A 26131-nucleotide genomic window follows, 5' to 3' on the forward strand; every position below is an offset into this window, starting at 1 on the left:
TAACCCTACATTTATTACAGAATGCTCAATGAATATTCGAGACTAGAATACCACCGTAAGTCATGCGTGTTCAGTGAGAACAGAGAGCATTTCCCTGCCGTTGTGTTGTGGGCCTCGTCTAATGCCAATGAGTCGGTCTCTGTCTCCATCTGGTGGACACTCTATGTCACTGATTTTCAAACCTTTTAATTTCAAGGCTCCCCGACAGTGTTAATATGCTTAATTAGGCCAGCGGTTCTCACAAGTGGGGTCCCCCCCCCCCTGACCCCGTGGGGGGGGGGGGGGGGGGGGTAGTATCATCACAATCATTTTTAACCACTTAATCCATTTATACATTGGCTATTCAAAGATAGCAGATCTACAAGCTCACAGCTCGTCACTTTAAAAAAAAAAAAATACATATCAATTTGGGGGTCCTTGACAATGACATGATAAAGTTTGAGAACCCCTGCTTTAGGCCACTGACCCCCATAACTGAGAGTACCTCTCTCTCTATCTCTATCTCTCTCATGCAACTCATATTTTTGAGCTGGAGATATTTTTAGAGCCATTTGAAATGGAAATATAAAATGTAAGTTTAGTTCTTCAAGGAGCATTCTATTGGATCAAAATGCAGGGGCACATGTATGGCTACATGACATGTCATCTACTGGATATCAATGGAAACAACTAAACAATTAAACAGTTTCAAACAAACACATGAAATTCCATCTTGATTTTTGATAACAAAATAGTTTTTTTTTTATTGCATACAAAAATACCATTTTTTTCCTCATCTCAGTTCAGGAGTCTGCGATGAGTTTCAGCTTCTGCTACAGATAAAGAGAAACATGGAGGCCAACGCCAGGCATTGTGAACAGAAATGATACGATCAAGAGTCCAATTCAACCAGGACAACAACGACAACAACAATAACAAAATACTGATAGGAAAAACTGTTATGGGATGAACAACACAGGTAATCGTCTCCGTCGGGTAGAAACCTTATATGTTCCAAAACTGTTATACTTTTTCAGGATTCAAATTCAAAAGTAGCAAAAGTAGCAGATCGACAAGCTCAGTATGATCAAGTAGGGCGTCCATTTACGAAAAAACACAAAAAGTTTGAATATGGAGATGAGGTTTCTGCCCCACAGCAACGTAATGCTAGGCCAGGGGCTTCATTTGGGCAATTGCCACCTCTCCTAAGACCTGGAACGCATCTGTGTCACTTTAGATTTCTTTGGCTATTCATAAATAGCAGATAAACAAGCTCATAGCGCGGCACCGAGTGCCGCGCTATGAGCTTGTAGATCTGCTATTTTTTGAAAAATCTTGAAAAAAATGTTTTAGATTTTTTTCAAAAAAGGTTAGGATTTAGAAAACATTTTTAAGGATCGCCTCAGGTCTAAATGGGTTAACATTCGCGATGTACGGCAAATTCACTTGTAATATCGTTGCTATAGGGCAGGAGCCTCTTATTTCCATACTTTTTTTCGTAAATTAACGCCCTACTTGATCATACTACAGCAAAAGTAGCAGATCCACAAGCTCGAAACGCGGCTCGTCGATCTGCTAGTCCTGATATTTTTGAATCCTGAAAATAAACAGTTTCGGACATATGAGGTTTCCACCCGACAGAGACGGTATTTTCTCCACCTCTGACATGTTTTTTTTGCAGATACAGATTTTTTTACTACATCTCAATCCCCATCGTGATATGTAACACACAAACATTATATAGAACTCGTGTTTTCCTGTCTGGAACCATACATTCATTAAACACTGTCTTTCAACCTAGTTGTCTATGGTCATGTTAGCCTGGAATCCAGACTGATCTCGCTCCGTTAAGCAGACTTATTCATTTTTTCACTTCGCTTGTCAGTCTGGCCGCTCGTTTCTGAACGTCACCCGTTACGTTGGCACGTCATGGCTGATTGGATAGTTCTCAACGAATCTAGGTTAAGAATGGAAGTGGCTCGAATTTTACATTGGAAGGCTCTGATCGTATCCACAGACCATTAGAAGGTTCAAGTCCCGCCCTCAGACCAATCAGAATCCTCTGCGCCTGGGGGTCCAAGAACCCACCCCTTTTGTCCGAGGAAGCTTCCCAGACTGAGAAGCAAAGTAAAAAATTAAAAAAAGCCATCTGAACGGAACATATCAGTCTGGATTCCAGGCTATGGGTATGTCATCATAGGTGAACATTTACAAACATTTTCATTTTTCTCTTTTAATTCCCCTCAACAATAGCGGAAAATAGCCGATCTACAAGCTCGATGCGACGCGTTGTGAGCTCGTAGATCGCTCGTAGATCGGCTATTTTCCGCTATTTTTTTTTTAATTACTTCAAAAAAAGTGCTTGCTTGTTTTTTTTTCTTTCTGAAATGACGTCCTCTGTGCCAGGCCAAACTCCATCCACCTCCATACAGTACCTGACCTGGTGCCCCCCCGATATGCATCTCCCTGAAGCTCAAGTGGAGCCAGAGGAAATGGGGGAGAGGAGGAGGTCTTAACTTTGACTATGTTCAGTGCAAAACAGTAACGAGAAGGGGGTTGGCTTTTTTCTCTTTCTTTCTTTCTATCTTTTTTTAAATACCCCTCCCAACCCAAATAAAATAAAAAATAAAAATCACACGTATACAACATTGATTATCCTTTGACATTTTAGGACATTCAGAACAGAAACATTCACTATAGTGTGCGTATGTACCGTGTGTGCGTGCGTGTGCATGTGCATGTGTGTATGCGTGTGTATTTATGTAGTGTCATGCCTTACGCACTGGTGCAAAACAGCTGGCTCAGGAACAGCATTTAAATATATATATATGTGTGTGTGTGTGTGTGTGTGTGTGTGTGTGTGTGTGTGTGTGTGTGTGTGTGTGTGTGTGTGTGTGTGTGTGTGTGTGTGTGTGTCATCTCATGTAATGTGTGATGGCTCTCAGGGTGTAGAGGAGGGCAGCCTGCAGTCGGGCTTCCAGGACGATGATGTTGGCGTGGATCTGTGGAGATAAGAGGACACAACAAGTCAGGATGGTGGAGCCGGGTCGGGTCGGGTGACATTCAATGGTAGGATTAAAGTGTTGAGAGTGGGTCTCCCATGACAGCATCATCTTCGGGAGACATGAGATCAATTTTCACAGTTTACGCTGCCCGACAACACTCAACTCTATATCGCTGTGTCCTGATGACACAAGCCCTATTGATTGCCCTCCATAAAAGTGTATTTCAGACCTTAATGCTTGGATGGCTGAGAGTATTTCTTTCATCTGAACCACCACAAAACAGAGGCACAGAGCGAGAAATTGACCTCTAAAACTGAAGTCACTGACACTCAGAATTACAGACCAAACCACTTAAAACATATTGCCAGAGTGCATCCGTTTCCCTTTCAGGTCAATACAACGAGACAGTGCATAGCATAGTGAATACTCTCCTTTCTGGTCAAATGAGAAGACCCACAAATCAACTACAACTTGTACAAATTCAGCTGGCCGTGTGTTGACCAGGACCAGAAGGAAAGCACATTATTTATAGCCATTTTAAACTGGCTACGTGGTTGGCTTTAGAAAATAGATTTTAAGATGTTTTATTGGTCAACAAATCACTTAATGGTCTCACTCCCGATAATATCGGACATGGTTTTAAGGCAGATAACCACTAGATCCTTCAGGTACACTGGGAATTTGCTCCAAGGGTCTAAGACCCCACGGGCGAAGTCTGTGGAATGGCCTGTCGGGAGAACGTGATGGAGAACCTGATGGACCTTTTCAGCTTGGCTTTTATCAAGGATTGTTTGGTTCGACTTGCACTTTTACAATTTTTTATTCTATTATTGTGCTGCATTGTATTTAGTTTTAGTCATTTACTTGTTTTGTCTTAACTTTGTTCTTTTTTGACCCACTTTAATTTCCACTATTTGTGCTTAGACTCTGCAGTTTAACATTATGCACTGCCTCGCCACAAACGTCAAGAGTCTGATCACCACGCGTCACTTCACCGCGATTCATGATTTTTAGCGCAAAAAACTAAACAAGACATGAAGAATTAAATGTCTTCCTGTGGGAGTCCGTACCTTCTCTGAATGTCTGAAGTGCCTCCAGAAGCTGTGGTAGACGCGTGCGGTCGTCTGCTCGGGGTGACAGGCCACGGTTTTGACAAAGACCTTCAGAGAGCGCTCCAGCAGTACGTTGACCTCTCCATAGTCATAATCGTCGTAGCTGCGCACACACACATTTAACATCTTTATTTGCGTTCGCATTTAACAAGAAATTCTTGAACACAAACGATAGTAGATGCACAAACTTGGGACACTCAACAACAAGTGTTTCAGGATACAGATCACGGATACAGGAAGCATCGTCTCCTCCATATGTGGCGACTGCCAATTATCACAGACACTGAACAGAATTTAGCCAATGCCTTATAGCTCTTGGCTTGGGCATTCCTGCAATCTGCAGGCCGCTCACAACTAATTTATGGACATTACAGAGGCTTCCAAATATGAACACATTTGTAACCAAGCTGTATAATAGCATCCTCAAGGCGCTGGTACTTTAGCACCTTGGTAAAAGGAATGCCTCTTCCAGACTGTGGTCCAATGTACAACCAGTGGTGTAAAGTAACTAAGTACATTTACTTAAGTACTGTACTTAAGTACAATTTTGAGGTATTTGTACTTTACTTGAGTATTTCCAATTTCCAATACTTTTACTTCTACTCCACTACATCTCAGAGGCAAATATTGTACTTTTACTCCACTACAATTATTTGAAAACTTTAGTTACTTTTCAGATATACATTATGATATTATGAAACATACATTAACCACTTGAGCCTTATGTTATACAGGCTATTTGAAAATAGCCGATCTACAAGCTCATAACGCGTCGCATCGCGACGCGTTGTGAGCTTGTAGATCTGCTATTTTCAAAAAATTTAGTACTTTTACTTTTGGTACTTTGAGTACATTTTGATGCCAATACTATTGTACTTTTACTCAAGTAAATTTTGAATTATGGACTTTTACTTGTAACAGAGTATTTCTATATTGCAATATTGGTACTTTTACTTAAGTAAAACATTTGAGTACTTTTTCCACCACTGTGTACAACCCACACACACACACACAGCGACAAAACAGTTACAGGCACAACATGGGATTTTTTTCTAGCAGGAATGGAATGATAGGCAACTTCTATAACACTATAACTTCATTGTCCGGGGTCCCCCAGGGCTCTATACTAGGTCCACTCCTTTTTTCCCCCCTCTACACCAAATCTCTTTGCTAAAATCTACATACTCAACAACACAATACTTTGTGATGCATTATGAGCTTGTAGATCGGCCATTTTCGGCCAATGTTCTCCCCAAAATAGGGAAACATGTGGTTAAGATACAGTGAATATTCCATCTGGGCTTAGATTGGTATTCTCCAACCAGGAATTCACTCTGACGTACGGGAGAAATGATTAATCCATCACTAACTGTCAAGGGTATTCCTCGCAAGCCTGGAGAGCACCTGTTCGTGTTCTGTGCCAAAAATGGCTACAGGTGTAATTAAGTCAGTGCTGTCGAGGTATTGACTGTTAGATGTAGATGTATATAAAAGGCCACTAACCGGATACCATAGAGACAGTGGATGTAGTTCCACAGAGCTTTCCTCAGGGTGTGGGTGTCCACCCCTTCATGCATGGCCATCCTGTGGTACGTCATGTTAATGGCAATCTAGAGAGAGACATAGAGAGAGACATAGAGAGAGACAGAGAGAGAGAGAGAGAAGATTCAGCCTCATCATCAACAATAATCCGGGATTTCAACCCAGGTCTCCGGTATAGAAGACCAGACCAGCCAGGCCAATCAAAGAAAGCTATGGGAAACTGACACGAAACCGGAAAACGAGTTAGCCATCTTAAAAACCCAGGACTAGAGTTATCCACAGAGCCTGCCATTGACGTGTTTCACCGCAATGGAACCCAAGATATCATCATTTGAAGATTTGCTGCTCCATACACGTTTAACTTATTACTGAAAAAGGCTGTATCTCGGCTCCTGAACACTTTTTTTTACTATGTATTTTTCAATGTTATCATGTTATTTTCAAAAGGCAGACAATTAATGTCAACAAGGTCCAATGACCTCGTTGACATTTGTGAAACCACACAGTGCAACCCTCAGTGATTAGCACCCATCAGGGGATCGATTATACTGGAGATAAATATTCTGTGACTACTTGAAAAAGGTATAAGATTGAAAAAATTGCTGGCACAGTTCGCAATATTATTTTTATTTCATTGGCACTGAATGAGTTAACACATTCTACCATACAGATTGGCTAAAATTATTTTTTATGCATTAAAATAGGTTCCGGATAACATCTTTCAGGGGCAGTTTCATCACTGCATCGGCATCGCTCCAACTCCCACTTAACGAACCCCCGGCGGCAATCTCGATCTCGAGCCAGCGGCCGCTGTTTATCGCCGAGTCAGACGATTAGATTAGGCCATGTGTCTTATATTAGATCTGTGTCAGCGGTTTGGCTAATGGCCGTTACTGCTAGTAAGTGAAAGGTGACGAGAGACCAGGCTCAGGAGACTCAGGGGGTTTAAAGGTCAAAAACGTACCTGGAACTTCTCATCTAGCAGCTGGCCCATATCTGGGAGGAGCCTGTTCACCAGAGAGTAACCATGGTCCTCCCAGGAGTAGTCCTGCACACACACACACACACACACACACACACACACACACACACACACACACACACACACAGTCAGAATAACATGAATTACCATTTTTGTATCCTCCATTCTGTCCATCCAGGAACGCATCTGTGTCATTTTAGATTTCTTTGGGCTATTAAAAAAATAGCAGATCTATAGCCGCGCTATGAGCTTGTAGATCTGCTATTTTAGAAAAGTCGTGAACATTTGTGCAAATCTTTGAATATATTTTTTTTAAACGAACATTTGTGACTAAAATCTTTGCTTCCCTGGAACAACTTTTTTTTTTAGATGGGGGTCCGCGGCCGAATACATATCATTTTGGGGGTCCTTGACATGAAATTTATATATATATTTGTTAAAAATGTAACTAAAATCTTTGCGTCTTCTGGGGGTTCTACAAATGTCTTCTAAATCCTATCAGTTTTTTTTGTTGTGCTATAATATCAGTGGTTCTCAAACTTTTTCATGTCAAGGACCCCCAAAATAATATGTATTCGGCCGCGGACCCCCATCCAAAAAAGGGGAAGCAAAGATTTGAGTCACAAATGTTCGTTTGAAAAAATATATATTCAAAGATTTGCACAAAGTTTCGAGATTTTTTCAAAAATAGCAGATCTACAAGCTCATAGCGCGGCACTCGGTGCCGTGCTATGAGCTTGTATATCTGCTATTTTTGAATAGCCAAATAAATTTAATTTTTTTGTATCCGTCTCCCCAGATCTACTTTAATCATTAGTGTCTTACACGTTTAAACGTTTAATTTGAAAGATGAATAAACTAACATGCTATATACACCGTGTATATACACGATGGTATACGCCCAGTGATGCATTACCTGGGCTCTCATAGTGGGCGGGGCCTGTTCTCCTCTGGGTTGAAAGTCCTCGTAGCTGAACTCTGGATTCTCCACCAGACGTAACACGAGATCGGGCGGCGCTCCGCGCACAACCGCTACACACACACACACACACACACACACAGAATGTTATGATAAGGTACTGTATGCATAAACAATGTGAATTAGAGTAATCAACGAATGGAAAGATTAGATAATTGATAGATATCAATTATCTATCTATATCTACATACACACACACACAGTAAATTTCTCAATGTTTGTCCAACCCCATCTTTTTCACCCAGTGCCAATTGTCTAAGTAATCCTTGGCGCTACACTCCCTCTGCCAGCCTAGGGAGAGCCCACAGCCGAGCTCATGCCTCCTTCAATGCATGAGAGCTAACGAGCCTTCTTATCACCCGACATGGGGGGGGGGGGGGGGGGGTTTCCCTGGTTGTGAGGGTACATACCCTCGGGGACACGGGGAGAACATGCAAACTCCACACAGAAAGGCCCATTCCCCAACCCCACCTAGGGTATGGGCACTGATGACGCGGAGGAGAGGACGCGCCCACAGCGTCCTCGGCGGGAGTCGAACCCAGGACCCTCTAGCTGTGAGGCGACAGCGCTACCGACTGCGCCACTGTGCCCCAAAAAAATCCTTAATGTTACATTAACTTTAAATCACTCACTCACTCAGGGGCGCTCAGGAGGCGCAGGAGCAACTGCTACTAATAGTTAGGCTGAGATAAATGCAGAGTACCATATAATACCCCAAAAACAACTAGAGGACTAAAATGATTCATTTTTACGACGCAGTAGGTGATTCCATGTGCCTGGAATTGCCTACCGTGTCCTCACAATGTCTCTTGCTCAAATTCTACTATACTAATTCTACTATACTTGTGGGGACATTTGGTTCACAAATATATAGTAATACGAATACACACACACACGGACAAGCATACTGACGCACACACACCTGTAGGTATGCTCTCACTCCTCTCCCTCTCAAAGCGAGTGAGCATCTCTTCCTGTGTGCATTCCTCCTCTTGTTGCTGCAGCTCCACCATCCTCTTCATCAGCACCTCTACCTCCATACCTCCGTCCACCAGCTGGGGGAGGGGGGGGGGGGTGGAGAGAAAGAGGGAGAGAGAGAGAGATGGAGTTGGAAAAAGCAGTTTCTTTCAATCAAACAATGCAAGTGTTTTATCCATTTAAGCCACCTCCTCCCCAACCAAATTTGATGACCCGGTGCATTCCCGGTAGGAGACTCAAAAGAGTCTACTTTGTGTCTCCTATCAGATGCATTACCATCTTTCCGCCGGTAATTAAATTATTGGCTTAGGAATGCGACCAAACCCCCGAAAAAAATCCATGAATTCGAGGCTTCATGGGGTGTGTAATTGATAGAAAATATGTATTTTTTTTGGGTGAACTACTCCTTTCCTGGCTTCCATTGAAAATGAATGGAAGCATGTATTTTTGTATCCGCCCGTGTGAACGCAGCATGAAGGACCCTGATTAACCCCAACACCAAGCTCACCTCTTGTCTGCCGTCCTCGTGGGCGGGGCTGTGAGGGCTGCGGGGCACGTGGTTGGGCGAGGGAGGGTGGAAGGCGTGGCCTCCCACGTGGTCCGGCTCCGGGTTCAGGCCACACCCCCACACGAAGGAGGACAGCGAGTGGGTGTGCGCCATGAGGATCACCGCGTGGATCAGCTCGGCCAATGACCAGCGAGACTCCGCCCCGGGACATACCAACTCCTGCAGGGTTAAGGGGGGGGGGGAGAGAGAGGGTGTAAAGTCTACATGCTGATAGACGGTGATTACTAGGATAACTCAACATTAATGCCTGTCCAAATGCATAGAAGAAAGGTGTCATCAGCTTCCATTTAAAAGTTAAAACTGTGAACAAAGGAGAATAGCTTACATTCTTGTCCAGCAAGAAAAAATATTGAAAAGTAAGCACTTTAAAACAAAAGATGGAATCCTCAAATCAGTTTACATCATTATCATGTGTACAGAGAAGAGAGTGAGCAAGAAGCAGATGACAGAATGACAGAGTGTGTGCCTCCACACATACTTGTATTACTTTACTTGTGAGGGCCACAAATGCAGTAGAATTTTAGAAAAACTTGATTGTGAGGACCATGAGAAACGGCTGTTTTATGGTTCAAAATCCCCCCCCCCACTATAAAACAACTCACACAGACATAGGTTATGACCTATATTTTACTAAAGCTGTTGCGTTTCTTTTTTTTTTATTGAATACCTGTCCTAAAAATGGGTGTGCGTGTGCCAATTTGTGTCACGATTATAAAATGTTCTTGATGATTCATTGTTGCAAAAAAATTGCGATCAACGATTTAATTGTGTTTCTGTTGTTGCACATTATGGAACATTATGAATAAAAATGACATCTCTGTTTGGCTTTTAGGCTTTGTAAACAAAAGGTGCACAGGGCAGATATGACAAATAACTTACTTCATTTAATAACTTTATACTACATGAACAGTGGAAATAGCAGACCTACAAGCTCGCATCGCGACACGTGAGCTTGGAGATCTTCCATTTCCACAAATGTTTTAAAATGTTTGAAAATGTATGAAAATTGTTCAACATGGAAAGGATTATGAAAAAACGAATTGCGATTATCTCAAATAATTGCCATTAGGTGATAATAATTATGACAGGCCTAGTGTGTGTGTGGTCGTGTGCCAGTGTGTGTGAGCGTGTGTGTGCTTGTGTGCCAGTGTGTGTGAGTGTGACCTGGATGTGTTCCTGTGTGATGAGCCAGGGCCTGTGCGCCAGCAGCTTGTTGAGGGTGTGCAGGCTGCTCAGCTTGGCGGGCACGTGTTCCAGGCTCCTCAGCCAGCCCTCGTCGCCGCCCGCCTCCAGGAAGCTGGCGCTGTGCTGCTGGATGAGGTAGGAGCACTGGTGGCGCGCTGCCGCCTGCGGAGAGGGAGGAGCCAGCACATCGTTAGCTTAGCTTATCAATACATTCATCAATACATTTTATTCCATCAGCTTATTCCCAGAAGTGTTTATATACATATTTTCAATTACATGAATTGCTATTCTGAAGTGAAGAGGAGGCTCAGGTAATGTCTAGGACATGTTTTTTAAAAGCAGCGTTGATGGTTGAGCAATGGAAATATAAATAAACAACAGGATAAGTTAGCCGCCATCCCATGCCTTATCATTGTATTTGTTGGTTAACCCACTTTCACGATCTTGCGCGGCATGAAGTGATGCGCTGTGAGCTTGTATATCTGCTATTTTTGAATGGCACAGATGCTTTCCCGATTTTAAATTGTTACCGACAAATTTAGCTTATTAAATTTTCTTTTAAATATTTGCCATCATAGTCTTTGCATCGGACACAAATATCTGGCATGGGTCAGGCTATAACTGAGACTTCTGTATTCTGTAATCGTTACACAGTTCAGATATTTCCCTCGTCAGATAATTACACCTACTGTACCAGCAGCTGCAGCTTGACAGTAAACACTTTGTGTTTCCATAACATTTCTCAAAGTATTTGAATAAGGTTGAATAAGGTCCCTTTCTCCATATCTTTCCATAACATCACTCAAAGTATTTGAATAACGTCCCAATTCCATCCCGTTTCCAGGCCTGCGTTCACAAGGTTTGCACTAAGTTTCCGACTGCACTTTATTAGTACCCTATTTTTCTTTACATTCTGGTCGTTAACTGTAGCGTAATCGCAAAATGAGGAGCGTGCAATGTTTAGTAAATAGACAAACGCTTGAGTCTGTGGAAAATTGACACAATAATGCTGTGGCTAGAAACAAAAGAAAAAAAGCTTTTTTTCTATGATTTAGTCATGAGATAACGCCTCAGGATAGAGACGCCTCCAGTCAAGGTGACATGTCAAACAGTTTCCTCGGCACTGACCAACACGCTTCACCTATTCTTGCAGATTTTTTGTGCAAGCTTTACAGTTTGTAGGAAAGTAACGCTAACGACTATCGGCAGCACCAATTGATGCGTTTGGCAGTTTGACACGCGGCAGGGCAATCAGTACAGCTGGTGCCAAGTGCTGCAGCAGAGCCCCGATGTGGCTTGGCACGGACACAGAGCTCAGTGCCATACGCCCAGAGTTCAAACAAGTTGAACTTTACCACGGCATGCTATGGTGAAACCCCCATCCAGTCCAATATAAACAACATGTCTAGTAGGACAGAAATGTCCTACTTGACAAAACTCAATTTGTTTCCCTGAACTACGCGGCTCTGAGATGGAAACGTCTCTCGTGGACAGACATTCACTGAAGTGGGGATGCCAGGTTTGTTGAAATGTAGTGGATATTAGTCAAGTACCGGTAACTGAAATGGCAAATTTGGCAATTGTATTTTTCACAATAATACTTTTTATTTTGACAATTATTATACAATGTATATAAATCGTTGCGGTCAGGCAGAAACCCCTCATCTCCATATTCTCACTTTTTATGTTTTTTCCGTAAATTAACACCCTACTTGATCATAGTAGTAGATCTGCTGCTTTTGAATTTGAATCCTGAAAAGCAACATTTTTGGACATATGCGGTTTCCACCCGAGAGAGACGATATGCAATACAAATCAATCTGTATACATGGTTACGCCTTATTGCACTTTATATTAATCAATGTTTCCCCTATATGCATTTAACCGTGGTGCACCACCACAGCTTAAATTTGAGCACAGCAGTTTAATTTTTATGTCAATTATTTGTATTCATTTTTTTACAATGGAAGATGGTTTCATCTTAGGTCTTTAATATTAGTTACATATTTTTGTTTCCTTTTTTTACACGTGCGTGTGGCTGTTCACCACCACCGCTACAACTTCATCCTAGAGGAAACACTGTGAATCCAGACACTAAGCTACTCCCACACCTATTGCTGCTATAGAAATTCCTCAGGGGAATCTTTATCTTTATTATCTTTATCTTTATTATATGTTTATATTTATTGTTGCTGCTCAGTATTTGTGGACCTTACCACACTTGCATTTCAATGCTTTAACCTGTACCGAGTAGTGACAAATAAACTGTCTTTATTCACTTGATTCTTGAAGTCAGAAGTTAAGTTCCCTCCCAATTTGCAGCAAACTGGAATAGCTTACCACTTCCTTTACTGCTGTTAAAAACCTATTCCAGGCCTTACTCCACCCCTTTGTTGACTATTGACCCGTGTTCACTTGAACAAAGTGTATATTATATTGTCTGTCGGGTGGAAACATCATATGTCCAAAACCGTTACTTTACAGGATTCAAATTCAAACATAGCAAAAGCAGCTCAAAACACGTCACTTCGCGCCGCCTTTCGAGCTTGTGGATCTGCTACGTTTGATGCTTGTGTGACGCTGTAGCATGTTCAAGTAGGGCATTAATGTACAAACAAACACAAAAAGCTAGAATATGGAGATAAGAGGTTTCTACCCCGACAGCGAAGATATACTGAGGCCAAATATATTCAGTATGTGGGTCATTGTTTCTATGCCGAGTGTCAGATGAAGGTCCCTGTTTACCTTGGGCAACCTTCTGGCATTAGTAATAGCAACATACCCAAAACGGCAGTAGGCCAAGGCCATTTGCATTCTCTACTCGCCTGGCCTTGTTCCAAGCACTGTGCACACACAGCTCCAGTGTAGTGTAGTAGTAGTGGTCTGCTATGCGCCGCTACGGCGTATGACCACCTTCTGTGACCAACACGCATGAAAGATCAAATGTGTTTCAGAGGCCATAGCCTAATCAGCGGCGCGCTGACACACACACACACACACACACAAAATGGCCTGGTCAGAGCGTCTCTGTTGCGCATTCGTGATTGTGCGCGCGAGCGTGCCGTACACATATTCGTTCATGTGACGTCATTAAAATAACATAATGACCAGCCTGCACAGCTCACCATCTAATAAGGGAAGCTCACAACATTTGAGGATCTCAGCGCCGCGGCGTTAACTGGCATTTTTTAACCCATTAAGACTGGGATCGCATCAGTTAAATTTTTTGATTTATTTGGCTATTCAAAAATAGCAGATATACAAGCTCATAGTGCGGCACCGAGTGCCGCACTATGAGCTTCTAGATCAGCTAATTTTGAAAAATCGTGAACATTTGTGCAAATCTTAGAATATATACGGTATATTTTTCATTTTAAAGCGAACATTTGTAACTCAAATCTTTGCTTCTGGGGGTCCGTGGAACAAAACATTTTGAGATGAGGGTCCGCGGCCAAATACGCATCTAAAAATGCTTTCCAAATCCTAACAGTATGTTGCTAGATCAGTGGTACTCCAGCTTTTCCATGTCAAGGACCCCCAAAATGATATGTATTTGGCCGCGAACCCCCCCATCTCAAAATATGTTGTTCCAGGGACCCCCAGAAGCACAGATCGGAGTTACAAATGTTCGCTTTAAAACACAAATGTTCACGATTTTCCAAATCAGATCTACGAGCTCATAGCGCTGCACTTGGTGCCGCGCTATGAGCTTTTTAATCACGCCCGCTATGGATGGATATCATCATTCTTATTTATAAGTCAAGAGTTCACACAAGCTCATTATTGCATATTTGGCCGTCCTAAAGCAACAGCAGCTGCAAAACACATGGTATGATGGCCATTAATGTAGGTCATGGTCTTCAGCTGCATTACACCTGGATAAAGGGCACTCAGGAATACATCAGTGAATACTAATCAAGGCCGTGTAATAATATGGCAGCATGAGTCTGATGAGAAAACAATATGCATCACATTGGGACGATTTCGCTGTGCACTGCAATCACGACAAGAACTGTGCTTCATTTGTACACCCTGTTATTATTCAGACAGCAGGGGAGACATTTATAAACAGCTTAGAATTTTGGATAGTTCTTTCTCTTTCACAATAACCCTCTGAGAAGAAAATCCACCTCCAGGGAGATGGAGAGAGACAGTGGCGACAACTCTGTTCACTCCAGTGCAACAACAATTTATTTACAGAAATGGAGTATCATGGAGTCTATCGATAATAGTTCCCAGAGGTTGGCCTCCCTCCACTGGCTTCCAGTCAGATTCCGCGCTGACTTTAAGATTCTTTTATTTGTTTTTAAAGCACTTAATGGTCTTGCGCCAACATATATCTCTGGTCTAATCTCTCCCCCGCGATAACCCCAGGCCACTGAGATCCTCCACTCAGATGCTTCTCAAGGTCCCACGAACCCGCCTCAAACTAAAGTGTGACCGAGCCTTCTCTGTGTGGCTGGTTGGTTCAAAACTATGGAACAGCCTTCCACTTCCAGTCAGATCTGCCCCCGTCCTTGAAACTTTGAAATCTAGACTTTAAAAACGCACCTCTTCTCCCTAGCCTTTGAACGAATTTAGACTGCTTTTCATCGCACCCATGCCCCACGTTTTGATCTACCGTCTTTGTTTATTGACGTCTTCAAATTTAGCTTAAATTTGTTGTGTTAATTGTTGTTTACGGTTCATTACACTTTTTTTATGCGGTTTTATTATGACTTTAGAATAACGCACCAGGCGGCTCAGAGCTCGTGGTATTAAAACGTTTTTTGGTACTCGGGTGGTGCAGTGGTTAAGTGCCTGCCCACTAGGGCTGTCAAATGATTATTTGAATATTGGGAAAATATGTATATATTCCAATATGAAAATTAATATTCAAATATTTAAAAAATAATGTTTTTGCTCTCAAGTTATAAAAACAAACAAAAGATATGTTTTATTGGCTCCGAGCACTCGATATTGTTTTTTGTACTGTTTCTGTAAAAAAATAAGATATATATATATATATTTTTTTTTGTCTATACGAACACAATTGGCCCGTGTTCGGGGGAGGGTGATAATAGTCACTGCACGTATTCCTACGGGCTGAGGGGGGGGCGGCACCTGTCAGCAGGGAGTGTTGGGCGGGAGGAGTAGAATTAAGGCTCTACATCCTCCCGGTGGGGGCTCCTCACTGACAGGTGAGTCAGTGGGATACAACAGCAGTGACACCACAGGAATGTGTGTGGGGAGGAATTAATTGGCATAACGACTAAATTGGGGAGAAAAAGGGGATGAAACAGAAAACAAGTTTTTTTTTTTTTCCTCACCATGACAACAATGTAGTGTCTCCAGTGGCGGGGCAGTGGGCCGTCCATCTCCAGCAAGGCATGCTGGGTAGACAGGAAGCAGCTGAGATAGGCCGGGTGCAGCGCCATCACCATGGTGATGTGGTCCAGACGGCCCAATGACAGGAAGGCTTCCATCAGGACTGCCTGGTCAGGACCCTCCTTCAGGATCTACATGCAAAAAGTCATCTTTTATTAATTGAAAGTTAAGAGAAAGCACTGCAAAGCAGAACGCCCGCAACACTCCAGATTTAAAAAAAAAAAGTCTCACGGTGCTACGGCTCAACAATGTCATGAAACTGAGACAGCCAGCACACAATAACGCTGAGGAAGACCTATTCGGTTGAAAAGCGTCCGTTGCTCTGTCCATGGAGAGGTAAATTAATTGAAGAACACTGGCAGATGACACTGATGACTTTATAATAAGGTACCCTCCCCAGAAACATGTATACAATCATGTACCTGAGTCTTAGACAAAGGGGACTGAAATTTGCTCTAAACATTCTGTACATTTGCTTTGACAGTTTAGACAAATTAAGAATTATTGTGGGTGCCTGGTGGCTCAGCCGTGTAACCATGTTTTCTTGTGAGTGCAAGCACCCACGTTTGAATTTGACTCCCTCATATCTCGCCTCTCTCTGCTGTTGGGTTTTCTGTCTTTCTAGACTGAGTCTGACCTATCTGAATAAAGCATAAATGTCTTGTTCTTGTTCTTGTTCTCAGAAGCTCTCCTGGCTTCAGACAGGTTCAAGTTTCAGGTTGAAAGAAAGTGTCCTTGGCACAGAGCTCAGCAATATATTTGTCTTTGGCTTTCAGAAAACAATTTGTTATTGCACCTGGGAGAAACTGAATCCATACCGTTTAAGGTCAAACACCAACCTTAGAAAGTTACGGGAGTTCACGATTAGACAGTGTGTCAGTAACAATGTAGTCATAAGCAAGGATGAGGTCATTATTTGGGTTGTATTTTGGATAACAAACTTACTTAAACGCCCACGGGCACAACACCAGAGGGAGCTCCACTGATCTCATTCGGCACAAACATGGGGATGAATTAATTCCACTATTATGCCACCAAAATGTGGAATGCCCTACCACTACCAGCCATCAGAAAGTGTGAATCCCTATTCCCTACACTCCTTCAAAACCGCCATAAAAGAACACCTGTCTGCAATTTGCAACTGGACCTAGACCAGTCTTCTAGCTTGTCAAGTCAAACGGCTAAATTGCAGTTGTTGTAATCTATTTGGTTTCTCAATTTATACTTACTATGTCTTTGTTAACTGCTTTTATTTATTATTGCTTATTATTTGTTTGTTTTTTTCACTATGAATGTCACTTCTGTCCGAAAAAAGCATACCTGACTTTCCCCTGGGGAATTTTCTAAAAATCTAATAAAAAAGATTTTGAAAAGAAAGAAGACTGTTATGACCCAGAGAGACACACAGCAAATGCTTTCACAGTCTTATCAGGTTTGACAGCTGATCTTTGGAGTCGTGTCTTTCGATAATGCAAGTGACAGGCGAGTGGCGCTGTCAGCGCTCTCGTAAACAGCCGAGCCGGTTGTGGAGGAGTGGAGCACCTCTTTACGTCAACACAACAGCCAAAATAACCTCTGTTACGGAACACGCCACCAGTCACGCCGTCACATTTCTGAGAGGATTATGCTTCTAAACATGTATTCTATTGCTTGTTTGACCTCTTCAAAAACTCTTTAAATCTGAAAATAACTAATAACCGAAGATAGCCGATCTACAAGCTCACAACACGTCGCAGCGCGACGTGTTGTGGGCTTGTAGATCTGCTATTTTTGGTGCGCAACGTTCTTCCACAGAAGACAACGCTGACTGCTATGGAATCCAAATGAACTTTAATCCACGCACATGCATTATAAAAACTACAAAATGACTACGCCGTCGAAGCAGCTGACAAAGTCATTAAAGAACTGCACTCTCACATAATCGCTGGCAAAGTTTCAGTGGCAGCTATAAGCCGCCGGACACACACTGCTGACTGCCAACGTCAGCGGGTGAACACATTCATCGAAATTCACTTACACTTTCCCTTCTGTAACACCCTGCCAGTCATTTTTAATTAAAACAGTTGGCACGGGCATATTAGGTGGCACACATGGAACTGACTCGATGCCAGCTAGCTGGCTACAGCCCAGCTACATTAAGGCTTGCTCAGTCTGTGCCCCGTTTTAAATCCCTTCTGAGAAGTCACCTTTATAAAGCTGGCTTTTTAACCGCCAATCCTCTTAGTTTTCATGTATATACTTGAATATGAATGAAATAATCAATTTGGGGGGTCGGGGGTGAATGAAATTGAGTTGTTTTCCAAAATTGCAATATGACGTGTTATGAGCTTGCAGATTGGCTATTTTTTTTGCGTGCCACATCTGTACTGCTATAAGTATTAAACAGGGCTTAAGTGCAGGGACGTGCAGAAGGATTTGGAGAGGCAGGGGCTGGAATTTGAAAATGGCACCTACTGGATATTTTTTTTAACAAACAATTACCATACTTTTAGACCCGAAAACCCGACACATCCGAAGAGGTATCATTGCGTGCTTAATGTCCTCAAAGTCACGCACCCAAAAAGCTTTGAACTGAGCAGATTGGTCCTTCTGTTCCAGAGATAATGGCCAAAACATCTTGAAAACGGACACTTTCGCTGGTTTTCGATCGCCGATTTTCGATTGAATTTTGGCCATTGTCGCCCGTTTCTTTAATAACTCGGGCTAGGAAGGTCGTACGGCGACAAACTAGATACCTGAGTAAAGTTCACTTTGAGCTGCATCCAACACATCCACTGACATTTCTGTCGGCCTTACCGTTAGGCTGCTAGGGGTAGTTTTCGTTTATTATTATTTATTTTTTCAGTCTGGAGAGGGCACTTTTTTAGCGACAGGTAAAAGGGCAGGGGCTCAAGCCCCCTTTCATGTCTATGTGTGCACGTGCATGCTTAAGTGGTTAATTAGACAATCGATTTTGTTGATAATAGAAAATCAATACGAATATTTGTGTGTCCATTTCTTGATGTAAAATATTGTCTCCGTCGGGTGGAAACCTCACATGTCCAAAACAGGATTCAAATAAAAAAATAGCTAAAGTAGCAGCCGCGTTTCGAGCTTGTGGATCTGCTACTTTTGATGCTTTTGTGTGACGCTGTAGTGTGATCAAGTAGGGTGTTCATTTACGAGGAGATATGGAGATAAGAGTTTTCTGCCTGATAGCAACGATATCTTTAAAAAAAAAAACATGCTTCTTGATTAATCAGAAAAGTATATCGATAGAACAATCACTAAGGAAACAACGGATAGTAGCTGTCCTTCTCTACTGTGAGCAGTGGATGCAGTTTGGAACAAGAAAGACATGTTTCCATGGCTGCGCTTTGATCAACACACACTTTGAGACAATGAGGTGAGGCTAATGTTATGTATCCATTATGCCTTGTTTCCTAGAGGTATGAGCCAATTATCTGTCAAAAAATACCTTATGTTTCAACCAATGTTCTTCCCCTTTTGATTCTCAATGATAACGGGTACATAAAACACCTCTTTAAAGTGGGAATTCTGACCTAATTCACATTGGGCCTTATTTTCTCTTTCTTTTCCAACGAAACGATCGCCTCTGACCAGAAATAGAATCATATCTCTCTGGGAAGCTTACACTCTGGAAGGGGAAGTAAATATGTCACCAAAAACACTCACTAAAAAACACCCAAAACATGTTATTTTCATATCTAGCATGCTTGCTCTGCAACTTTATATGCAATTAAAATACTTCTGGTTATATACTGCACTTCACTTTGTTTGTTTTGCAACGGTTATTGGCAAATATGACTCATTTTACCAGCAACTTCTGAATATTTCAAATACTCAGCATTTCATCCACAAAACAAACATACTTGTTTTGCCTGTTGTATTTGTTCATTAACCACTTTCACCCTGCAGTCTCTATTTTGATTTGGAAATAATGTATTCGGCAAATAAGATTTAAAATAGCCTAGCCTTAATAATCCCCTCATGAGGACTGATCATGATGCATCTACTAAAAATATTGCTGAAAGGTTCACATTAACAGGGCCATACAAAGCATCAAAATTAGTAACTCTATTTGTGTACTTGAATCTATAGTATTGAAATTACTTGAAATTACTTCTTGTAGGTGAAATTCTGAAATTTCTGAATATAGCAAAAATAGTTGCTCTACAAATTCATAATGAGTCACGACGGGACTCGTTGTGAGCTTGCAGATCAGCTATTTTCTTTACGCACTAGGGAAAATTTGCTTATGTGGAAACTAAAGTGGCGTTGGTGAGTGGTGAGGTGTGATATTTCCAAATAAACAGGATCTGATGTAATTTGGTTGCACTTTGCCACCAGAGCTCCTACTGTAACTAGACAGTAAAAGTCCCCGTCTGGCGAGTTCAGGGTTCAGGCTACCGTATGTTGTTAAACGCACTGTAACGTAACAGAACTACTTTTATGTTAAGTTGTTTTTTATAGCTCATTTTCAGTCACGTCACTGTTTATGTTCATCCTTCAAAATTCTATTTAAGTTCAGTTTAGATTTGTATGGCCTGCTTCATAAATTCTGCTTGTGAACAAGTACAACCTGCATGAATTACATTATATTTTATAGAGGCTATTAGGCTACAATTTAGGCATTTAGCAGACACTCTTAATCCAGAGCTACTTACAGTAAGCAAGGTAAACACAAGGTAATACATCAAATCAGCATAGAGACAGTGGAGTGCCTCAGTACTCTAGTCTAAACATTATAATATCAAAAAATAAACAATTCATACATTGAAACTATACAAACTATAGGATGTCAGGTCAACCAACTAAATAACATTTTATCTAAAGGCTGAAATAGGCATTCTCTCCATAAACCCTTCAATACTAAACAGGTTTTGGTGAGTAACCCTCAACGACCAGTATCTATTATATTTAATCCATGATCAATTGCACTGATAAACAAGACAAGACAGTGCAAAGGAATCCATTATTCTGATACCGAAAAATCAATATTAGGAGAGATAGGACGGAGCACTTTACAGGGTAACTACAAGCCTTTTTCATTTGGATGAGTCACTTCAGTTTCACTTCATCTGAGCTTTCCCATTAAAAGTGATGCAATGAGAAGTGTTACCGTTTGAAAAACTCTCATCCATTTTCACAGTTGGGACTTTTCATAATAGCCTGTGAGTGGGCAGTGGCACTTCGATGTAAAATTGTCTATTTTTCCCAAAAATGTGAAAAGATTGAATATTTGGAAAATGGTCTTCTAAAATTCTACAAAATGTCTTCTAAATGCTAACAGTTTTCTGAATCACTTTATGTTGCTATAATATCAGTGGTCCTCAAACTTTTTCATGTCAAGGACCCCCAAAAGTATATGTATTTGGCCACGGAACCCCATCTCAAAGGGACCCCCAGAAGCAAAGATTTGAGTTACAAATGTTCGCTTTAAAAAATATATAAACAAAGATTTTCATGATTTTCCAAAAATAGCAGATCTACAAGCTCATAGCGCGGTCTGAATGGGTTAAGTAATGTAAAGTATACATGATGTGAATGCTTGAACATCGCCAATTAAGGCCTAACATTTCTCTGCAATTGCAACAAATTGTTTATCCAATTATTTCTGGCATAAACAAGAAGTTGAAGGATACATTTAGGTTTGATAATGATGTACCGCGCATGTGCCAATCATGTATACTTTACATTACTTCAGACCATATGTCATATTTTAACATTTTGGACAAAATAGCCAATTTTAGATCAAGGAGCCCACTCTATCCTGAGATAGGAGTATGAGAACTTTACCTCTTTAGCAGGGATGAAGGCACTTGGACCCGAGGCCAGAGCACGGGGAACCTCAACTCCTCGCTCCTGAACAACAACAACAACAACAACAAGAACAACATGGAGAACAAACAAGATTAAAAACATAGAAAAGTAAAGAACAAAGTCTCTCTCAAGTGTGGAATGTTCAGTCAATCACAGTTCTTAACAGAAGGCAAGGCCGTTTTATTTGTATAGCACATTTCATCAACAGGGCAATTCAATGTGCTTTACTAAGAATTTCAAGCAAAGGAAACACAATTATACAATGACATTAGGATGTATAAAACAAAAGTAAAACAAAAATAACAGATACAGTTACAGTGCAGAAGAGAAAGCAAAAAGGCGACAATGCACTAAATAAAAAAAGATTCTTCAGATGCCGTTTATGTTTCCACGATTATTTCCATTCCACTTCCAAAGGATGTTAGTGACTTTTTTTCAGTGAATGAAAGTTTCCTTCCAGGTTATTATTATTACAAGCAGAGAAAGTCATTTTGGGGCAACTCACAAAGAAGAAGTGTGTGGACACTGGACAGGACAGCAGCTGCACCCCCTCCTATAATAACTGGACTGGACCTACTTACAGTAACCTACTTAACAGAGTTACAGTGGAGCAACTGTTTGTAACTGGAGAGCCCTGTTTCATAACTTCACAGGCAATCAATCTACTACTAACTAACTAACTCTACACAACAAACCAGGCACAACACTCACCGTCATGTTTAGCAGATCGGCGAGAAATGTCTTTAAAAACAAATCCCCCTTGTTGTTGATGTTGAGTGAGGAGGACAAATCCACGCCAGAAGGCAGCATAATAAGCAGAGCAACACCAACCAACAGCCACCTTTGTTTTCTACAGGCAGGCAGCAGTCAGTGGCTATTGAAACGGGACGGGGGTGTGTCCGCCCGGTGTCACTGTTGCCAGGTTTGGTTTTGCGAGAGAAACAAGCAACCAGCTCTATGAAAACATTGAATTGAATGGCTCTCAAACTTTTTCATGTCAAGGTAAGGACCCCCAAAATGATATGTATTTGGCCACGGAACCCCATCTCAAACTATTTTGTTCCAGGGACCCCCAGAAGAAAGGATTTGAGTTACAAATGTTCGCTTTAAAAAAAAATATATATATATTATATATATATATATAAATTAAGTTTTGAACAAAATTGTCTATTTTGTCCAAAATGTAAAAAAATATATATATTTGAAATATAGTCTTATGTAATGTAAATATACATGATGTGAACATGCACGGTACATCATTATCAGACTTAATTTTATACAGGTTTTGTAGCAATTGTAGAAGTAATAGACCTTAATTGGCGAATGTTTTAGCATGTTGTAATCATGTATACTTTACATTAAAACATTCTCCAAATATATAATTTAACATTTTTGAAATAATTGTCAATTTAACACCGAGACCGAGGTGCCCACTCTTTCCTTGGTGCCCACCCATCCTGTTACCGGCTACACGAGCCCTTTAAACCTATATACATCGGAAATTTTAAAATAGCCGATCTACAAGCTCACAACGTGTTGCATTGCGGCGCGTTGTGAGCTTGTAGATCGGCTATTTTCTAAAGAATCTTGGGTGGGGAAAAATAGGGAAAATGTTGAATGTTTTTGAAACATTTTAAATACATGAATCTTGTATGGGCATCCCTGGCACAAAATATATCCAAATACATATGAAAAGGTAGGGTAAGTGATTTACTTTGGTTAACATAAGTGTTAAATAGATCTAAATTCTGATAGTACTCATTGCTATAGAGTGTTTGTTAAGTAAAAGGAGTCTCCCATGTCTCTCCAGCTCTTTAATAAACAGAAAATACATTTTCAGTGCTCTCTCCTGATTGGCTTAAATGTTGTCACCTACCTGAAAATGAACTATATTCTGTTTACTAAAGAGCTGGAGAGACCCCTGTGTGACCGAACAAACTCTCTGTAGCAATGATTACTATCAGAATATAGTACTTTAACCTTTTTAACAAAAGAATTAGGGGGTCCATGTCATTAGAAAGCCCAAATAAACTACACTTTGAAAACAAGCCCAAATAAAACGCAACCTGCTGCAACAACCAATATTTTCAAGCAACTTATAATAAGCAGACATGGCAACCTTAGACTCGGTGTGTTTTTCAGCAGGGGACCGCGGGGGGGCGGGGCCACCACGGGGGGGCGGGGCCTGCTGGCTGCTTGTTTGTGCACATCTCTACACGGTCTTGCATCACCTCCTCCTACCCCCCCCCCCCCTTCTTCCTCTATCTGCTTCACTGTCTGATGAAATTACCCAGCAATACGATAAGAAACTAATTAATCACACACGCACCGCACGCACCCCGCACGCAGCAGCTGTGTGGGCCTTTAGTCACTTGCAAATTAATCATGTTTTTTTTTTTGGGAAGGTGAAATGTCAAGTTCTAGGACGTCATTCCTCCTCTTGATGATCTCATTCTGTCCCGATAAAGAATGAATAAAGACCTGATCGAGCTCAAGAGCAAAGAGCAGTGGAGATATAAGTCATATCATATGCTATGCATAATATATAGCTAGTACATAATCTATCACTAGATTATAGGTAGGCTACTGTGCATTTTATTTTAATCTATCAAATACAGTAAATCAATCAAGCTGATAAATGCATTTATTTCCACCAGAAATGTATTTGGGAGATCATGGATGTGCACATCTCCCCAAAAAACTAAAACTCACATTTACCATATTAAAATGTGTGTCACATTTCCTCCGAATCCCTTCATTTCCCAGGCTACATGTCTCAACTTGTATAGTTTCTCTTTCCATCTTGGTGGATGTTTTATATAGCCTATGTTGACAGAGGTTAACTTAAGAGTGGGCACCTCGATGTAAAATTAGATATTTTGTCCAAAATGTTAAATATAAAATCAATATTAAAGTATCCATGATGTTAACATACACGGTACATCATCATCAGACTTAATTTTATCCTTCAATTTCTTGTTTATGCCCCAAAAATGATAGTATATGCAGGTTTTGTAGCAATTTGAAGCAATTAAAGAAATATTGAACCTCAATTGTCAAATGTTCAATCATGTATACTTTAAATCAGTTGTTTTCAACCAGTGGTCCGGGGACCACCAGTGGTCCTTGAGGGAGTACGAGGGGGTCCCCAGCAAAATTAGTTAACATGGCGTCACAATCATTTTAACCACTTAGCTTTGGCTATTCAAAAATAGCAGATATACGCTTGTAGATCTGCTATTTTTGAAAAATCTTGAAAATGTGTGCATATCTTTCAATATATATATTTTTTTAAAACAAACATTTTCAACTCAAATCTTTGCTTCTGTGGGTCCCTGGCACAACATTTTCAGATGGGGGTCCGCAGCTAAATCTATAGCATTTTAGGGGGTCCCTGGCATGAAAAAAGGTTGAAAACCACTGCTTTAAATCAATACTCAACACCGTTTTCCAAATATTGTATTGTAATATTTGACCGGTGTTCTTCCATCATGGTGGGATGGTTTCATAGTGTTTACCTGTGCGGTGTGCAGCAGCTCGGTGGCTCTGAGGCGGACGTCCTCCAGAGGACAGGACCGGGACAGCCGCAGCAGCCGCAGGAGTGTGTGCTGGTCCAGGGCCGGGAGGGACGAACCCGAACCGGGCCGGTCCAGGTCCAGGTCCAGGCAGGCCAGCACGGCTTGACTCAGCTCCTCCAGAGCCTCTCCTCTCTCCGCGGCGTCGCGGCTGCACAGCCGGGCGAACCCCGCCTGCATCCCCGCCTGTTGCTCCGACTCGGACGGGTGGTGGTTCCGTCGCGGCGTGGAGGAGGGACCTCCTCCTCCGGAGGAGGCGGAGACACCGCTAGCGCGAGCGGACATCGCCGTCTGTATGGGCTCCTTCCCCGGGGTGGTTGTGTCCGTGTCGTCGGTGCTGTTCTGGGGAGATTCATTGGACATCTCCGGGTCCCCCTCCTGCTGGTCCTTTAGTTCGGCTTGGTTCGATGTGTGACTGAACGATAACTCCCGTGTAACCCGTTTTAGCTCAAACAATGTTGTACTTTTAAGCCTTGCGATCTTGCAAATCTATAAACAACACCAGATACTTTTTAATTTAAGCCAAACAAATCAATCAATCCGATTGATACCTGTCTGTAGGTGACTGACTTGTCTTGACACATCACCCGGCTATGAACAGTTAGCTACATACATACAGCTAGCCCACCGGTTCCCTTCTTCTTAGCAGAATGTTGGTTTAGCTGCACCGTGCACGACCCAACCACTACAGCATGATATGACCCTGGTGTCTAGGTCTTCCATCTACGAAATGCATTGATGTTTTTTACTTTGAATTAAAACGTTATCATCATTATAATCATCAGCCTGCAAGAAGTTTGCAGCCCGGTTGCTGCTGCTGCTGGCGTCGGCGTCATTCAGTCGACTCAGCGGGTTCTTCTTCCTCATTGGTGACGTCAGGCAGTGACGCTAAAAGAGGAACCATCATGACTGGTTTCTCCTTTCTTGTGTGTGTGTGTGTGTGTGTGTGTGTGTGTGTGTGTGTGTGTGTGTGTGTGTGTGTGTGTGTGTGTGCGTGCGTGTGCGTGCGTGTGTTACTATACTTGTGAGGACCAAA

The 26131-nt window shown here is 41.7% G+C and overlaps 1 protein-coding gene across 2 annotated transcripts; it reads right to left on the reverse strand.

Moving 5' to 3' along the window:
- Positions 1–1312: 1312 nt before the first annotated feature.
- On the reverse strand, positions 1313–25915 carry sesn2 (sestrin 2). Of its 2 annotated transcripts, none has more exons than XM_080443334.1 (11): positions 25039–25915; positions 21497–21562; positions 15640–15828; positions 10310–10492; positions 9086–9304; positions 8522–8654; positions 7537–7652; positions 6603–6686; positions 5600–5706; positions 4055–4199; positions 1313–2981 (listed from the first exon to the last, which is right to left on the reverse strand). In XM_080443334.1, the coding sequence occupies exons 1-11, from the start codon at positions 25456–25458 to the stop codon at positions 2895–2897; spliced, it is 1749 nt and encodes a 582-aa protein (XP_080299460.1). In that variant the 5' UTR covers positions 25459–25915; the 3' UTR covers positions 1313–2894. The 2 variants fall into 2 exon arrangements, with proteins under 2 accessions (XP_080299460.1, XP_080299461.1); XM_080443335.1 differs by lacking the exon at positions 25039–25915 and adding an exon at positions 22232–22366 and having other exon boundaries at positions 1315–2981.
- Between the last annotated feature and the right edge of the window lie 216 nt (positions 25916–26131).

Source organism: Gymnoscopelus braueri (assembly GCF_963280865.1).
Source record: "Gymnoscopelus braueri genome assembly, chromosome: 11".
Classification (NCBI taxonomy): Eukaryota; Metazoa; Chordata; class Actinopteri; order Myctophiformes; family Myctophidae; genus Gymnoscopelus; species Gymnoscopelus braueri.

Excerpts from the sequence above, each read along its gene's own strand:
- sesn2 (XM_080443334.1), bottom strand. The coding sequence starts at position 25,458 with ATGTCCAATGAATCTCCCCAGAACAGCACCGACGACACGGACACAACC. Across the intron at positions 7,653-8,521 it reads GAGTGAGAGCATACCTACAG|CGGTTGTGCGCGGAGCGCCG; the intron begins GTGTGTGTGCGT and ends GTGTGTGTGTAG. Across the intron at positions 4,200-5,599 it reads CACTGTCTCTATGGTATCCG|CTACGACGATTATGACTATG; the intron begins GTTAGTGGCCTT and ends GTGTGTGCGCAG.